Source organism: Numenius arquata, unplaced genomic scaffold (genome assembly GCF_964106895.1).
Source record: "Numenius arquata unplaced genomic scaffold, bNumArq3.hap1.1 HAP1_SCAFFOLD_450, whole genome shotgun sequence".
In the NCBI taxonomy this organism is placed as follows: Eukaryota; Metazoa; Chordata; class Aves; order Charadriiformes; family Scolopacidae; genus Numenius; species Numenius arquata.
Window position 1 is genome coordinate 91,024 of NW_027414664.1, and position 5,144 is coordinate 96,167.

The 5,144-nt window shown below is 50.6% G+C and overlaps 1 protein-coding gene across 1 annotated transcript; it reads left to right on the forward strand.

Annotated features, from left to right (window-relative positions):
* Positions 1 to 3,132: 3,132 nt before the first annotated feature.
* On the forward strand, positions 3,133 to 4,089 carry LOC141478121 (olfactory receptor 14C36-like; the record flags this gene model as incomplete). The annotated part of the gene is made up of 1 exon (XM_074167259.1): positions 3,133 to 4,089. A coding segment is annotated over one exon (957 nt), but the record flags the coding sequence as incomplete, so codon positions are not given.
* Between the last annotated feature and the right edge of the window lie 1,055 nt (positions 4,090 to 5,144).

Below are 5,144 nucleotides of genomic sequence, written 5' to 3' on the forward strand. Positions count from 1 at the left end.
GAGTAGGGTCCCCGTGTCCCAGGGAACTGTGTGCTGGGGCAATGAGTGGCTTGTAGTGTGGGGAGAAGCTGTGGAGGGAAGGAGTGATCCCAGTCTGGGCACAGAAGGGTCCTTCTGCAGTGGAGAGGATGCTGCGTGGGTCAGGTTTGCTCACAGCTCCAGCTCACCCCCAGGACATTTAAAGAGGGTCATTTTGAAGAAGCATTTCAAGGCAGCATTTACCTGAAAGAAGAGGAATCTGGGCTTTGAGATTTCCACTCTTGGTGGGCGGGATGGGCAGTGGGAGATGGGAATTTTCGTCTCCTTTCTGGAGAAGGCAATGAGACCCCGGTTCTGGTTAGATTTTCTCCGAGCCGCTCCTTGGCCCGTGCAGACCCAGAGATGCCCCTGGGCCATTCCCTGCTGCAGGAGGTGTCTGCAGGGCAGAGCTGAGCCCTCAGCAGGTGGGATGCAGCCTCTGGGCACTGAAAGGGAGGAGACATGGGGACAGAGAAACAGCCCCCGGCAGAGACAGTGCAGGCAGCAGAGACGTGGGCAGGGAGTGAGAGGGAGCTGCTACAGGAAAGGTGACGGGAGGGGGGATTCCCGCACCTCCCTGCCATCCCCTGCAGCGCAGATGTCTTCCCTGGAGCAACTCCCTGGTCTCCTCTCCCACACAGTAGAGACCCCAGCCCCTGAATATCCCGAGGACGTAGTCCTGAGTGTCCTTCCCAGCAGCCCAACCACCCAAGAGGAGAAATCCTGGAGTGTGTGGCTGTGTCTCCCTGTCCTGACTCTCTTGCCAGGAGAACTTTGACATATTCCCCCCTTGACCCTGCCGCCCTTGTTCTTCCCCTTCTTTTGGCTGTGGTGGGGGGGGTGAGGATTCAGGTGCAGCTCAGACACTGATGCTGAATGTCCTGTCATGCAGGTGTGTGCATGGAGGAAAAGTATCCTAATGAGGTTAATATTTTGGGCTGTGGTGACAGCAGTGTGTGGGGCTGGGAGTAAGCCGAACCTCTCATCAGGATACCCCATCTTCAGGATATTATTCTCTTTCCTCTGAGGGTGCTGTTGGGTGTCAACTGCCCTCCAGAAGGGCACAGCTCTCCCTTGACATATCTGTGTTTTCTAGGAGCCCTACAGAGTAGAGATGACAGTGCCAAGGCCATGTAAGTCCTGATGGAGGGCTGAATGTAGGCAGCTGCAATGAGCCTTATGTGACCCTGGGTGGGAGGGAGAGGTGAGATCCTACTTGGCACCAGTGAGATGGGGTGAAGGGTTGGTAGACGTCCACTTGTAAATTTGGCTGTTCTTCTCTCAAGAGCGTACATTTCTTCTCAGTGGAGCATATGGTGTGATCAATCTTTCTCCAGCTCAAAGAGGTACCAGCCCAGTGTAGCTGAGAGCAATCGTCATGGACAGACGAGCTGTCCTCACTCCGAGGGACAGTCCCCTTGGCTCTTAGGAACCACGAGGTTTCGCTTGCGGTGTATCAGAAATGCCAAAGATCTCTGCCTTAAAAACACTCCTTGGGTGTCGTGGGGAAAACAAAAAGAAAACAAAGAAAAAAGTCCCTCAGCTCTGCTCTGCCATCAGGTGAACTGGGAGTGACAAAGCTGAAAAGCCCTTTGATGCCAGGAGAGGATTTAATCCGAGATCACCCTGAATTCCTGTTTAACTATTGCTGTAGGGCAGGACTGAATCCAGCAGTGCTCAGAGCTCCCTGGTGGATCACCAGCAAGCACCAACCAGAGTGTGCAAAAAGGACGTGCCAAAGGTCTTCCCAAAAGAGGAGAGGCAGTTGGGGTGGGTCTCTAAGAAAAATTGAATACGTTTACTTGAGAATAAACTGCCCTGTCTTCTCACTGACTTTAATTCCATGAACAGGTCTCAAATCCTAGGGTGAAGCAGATGTACAACAGCAGCTCTATCACCCACTTCCTCCTCCTGGAGTTTGCAGACACACGGGAGCCCATGACCCCAGCCACGGTCACCAGGCAGGCCAGGCAGGAGGGCAGGGCACGGACACAAAAGGACTTTCTTTGGATATCTTGGTTGTGTAGCAATGCTGGAAATATCCTTTGGGACACCTCCAGCACGAATGGTGGGAAGGGATTCTCCTGTCATGGGGAGTCTTTGGCCCATGCATAATCTCCAGCACCTCCAGTTTCTCTTCGTGGGGTAAGAGCTTGTGCTTTCTCCTCCTTTTTTCTCAGAGTTTGCCGGGAAACTCCCTCAGTTCTGCTGCAGTCTCCACCGAGTGCCCTTCTTGGAGTGTGAACAACCAAGCTGGAACTGGAGGGCTTCCAGAGCCCTAATGCCCAACTGGGAGAAGGAGTTAACATTAAGGGGAGCAGGCGATTCACCACCAACCACGATAAGGTCCCCTGCCCAGTGGAGGAAGGGAAGGCGGTGGATATACTTTTTCTGGATTTTAGTAAGGTTTTGATAGCGTCCCTCAAAGCAGCCTTCTGGACAAGTTTCTCCAGGTAGACGGTGCGCTGGGTGAAGAAGTGGCTGAATGGCAGGGCTCAACCCACGTGTAGACCTTCAGAGTAAGACATCAAGAACTGTATGAAGCTCACACAGGCAGGAGATGCTCTCTCCTGGAAGGGTTATTTTTGCTATTGCCTATATAGCCACACAAGGCTGCCTTGCTCAAAGACACTCATCCATTTTTCGGGTCACATTAATCTGTACAAGCATAGATATCTGCAGTGCAGCGACAGGACACGCTTTCTAACCTTCCCAGGAACCTCCAACCCAAGCTTTCTCTCTGCACCCTCTTTGGAGATGAACCCGAGTAGAACAGCATGAGCAATTGCAGTTGGACATCTCAAGACCATCTCCACCTCGGAGCTAATATGGGGCACAGCCAAAGTGGAGGCCCAGGGAGGAGACGTTGCAGAGCAGCCTTTTCTGTTGCTGCAATCTAAAGCCAAACATAGACTGAATTTGCTTATTTTCAGCTAAATCCTTGCCATTTGTTGTTGTTGTTCTTGTTCTCCCCCTCCCCACCTCCCCAAGCATAGCAGTTTTCCTTTGAGCTGCTAAAGCTCATTTCTCTGTTTCTCTCTGTTTGAAAGTCACCATCTGGAAGTTGCTCAGATCCTGCTAAAGATGCAAACGTCCATTATTCTGGTAGTCTAGCTATGCAGCTCCATCACCCACTTCCTCCTCCTGGAGTTTGCAGACACACGGGAGCTGCAGCTCTTGCACTTCTGGCTCTTCCTGGGCATCTACCTGGCTGCCCTCCTGGGAAACGCACTCATCATCACTGCCATAGCCTGTGACCACCGCCTCCACACCCCCATGTACTTCTTACTCCTCAACCTCTCTGTTCTTGACCTGGGCTCCATCTCCACCCCTCTCCCCAAAGCCATGGCCAATTCTCTCTGGGACACCAGGACTATTTCCTACTGGGGATGTGCTGCACAGCTCTTTCTGTTTTCCTTCTTTATCGTAGCAGAGTTTAGTCTTCTGACTCCCATGGCCTATGACCGCTACGTGGCCATCTGCAAACCCCTGCACTACGGGACCCTCCTGGGCAGCAGAGCTTGTGTCCACATGGCAGCAGCTGCCTGGGGCAGTGGATTTCTCAATGCTCTCCTGCACACGGCCAATACATTTTCAATACCCCTCTGCCAGGGCAATGTCCTGGGCCGGTTCTTCTGTGAAATCCCCCAGATCCTCAAGCTCTCCTGCTCAGACTCAGACTACCTCAGGGAAGTTTGGCTTCTTGTGGTCAGTATCTGTCTAGGCTCTGGTTGTTTTGTTTTCATCGTGGTGTCCTATGTGCAGATCTTCAGGGCCGTGCTGAGGATCCCCTCTGACCAGGGACAACACAAAGCCTTTTCCACGTGCCTCCCTCACCTGGCCGTGGTCTCCCTTTTTATCAGCACTGCTATCTTCGCCTACTTGAAGCCCCCCTCCATCTCCTCATCACCCCTGGACCTGGCGGTGACTGTTCTTTACTCGGTGGTGCCTACAGCAGTGAACCCCCTCAACTACAGCATGAGGTACCCGGAGATCAAAGAAGCCATTAGGTGGCTGATTTCATGGACATTTTTCAAGAGTGACAAATTTGCCACCTCTCCCCACAAATGACTGTCACAGTATCTGATTACATCTTTTTTTTTAACTTGTTTTTTGCCCAATTTTATTTTTCATGACTGCTGCTGGTATTCTCATTCATGTTTATTTTATTTCTACTGAAAGATTTGCATTTGCACCTCACTGCACCTGAGACATGTACCTTCCCTTTGTCATCTGGTTCCCTTATAAAAGTGTATTTAAGACTGGTTCAGACACGCCCTCTTCCATAATACATATTTCTCTGTAATAAAACGGGATGTTCACAGCGCCGTGCTTTCATGCCAGGATCTTTCTCCCAACAGGCCTGAGAACTTCAGCCCTGAAGTTCACTTCCACCATGAGGTATGGAATGAAAAGCTCTTGTATCTTAGAGATGAAGGGCTGGATTTAGCAGTCACCAGTTGTTGTCTGGTGATTGGACCTGAGGGATGTACTCAGGGCTTTCACACAGGTTTCATTAGAACACCTGTCCTCTGGGAGGGGAATCTGGAGCAGTCTCGGAAGCCTGGTTTTTCTCCTGGCTCAGCATGTTAGATGGGTTGTGTTGGGATTGAAGAGGTCGACAAAGAAGGTGCCTCTCCCCTCTCCATGCAGTAGATGTGGGGCAGTCCAGAATCAGAGAATCACATTGCTGGCTCATGGTCATCCTTTTGTCCACCAGGACTCCCAGGGCTTTTTCCTCAGAGATGCCCTCCAGCAGGTCCAATCTAAAAGCTTCTAAACTCAGCCTCTAGTACTATGACTCAACGCCATTACTCCAGGAGATACTGACAGCATCACCAATGGAGCTATTGAGACTCCCGCCCACGAGATTTTCAGGGACAGAAGACATCAGCTACCATGAGCTCCTTCTTCACAAGTTTTTCTTTTATTATTTCTTTAAGGAACAATTTCACATTATTCCACATATGTACATTGGCATTATTCCTCTTCTCAAAGTCCTTCATGAATTCAAGATTTCCTTACAAACAGGTCTGATCTTTTAAATCCTAAGACAAATTTATCACTGTCAAGAAAATACTAGCAAAAGCCACCAGTTTTCAGTCCAGGTAGAAATCTTTCCATGT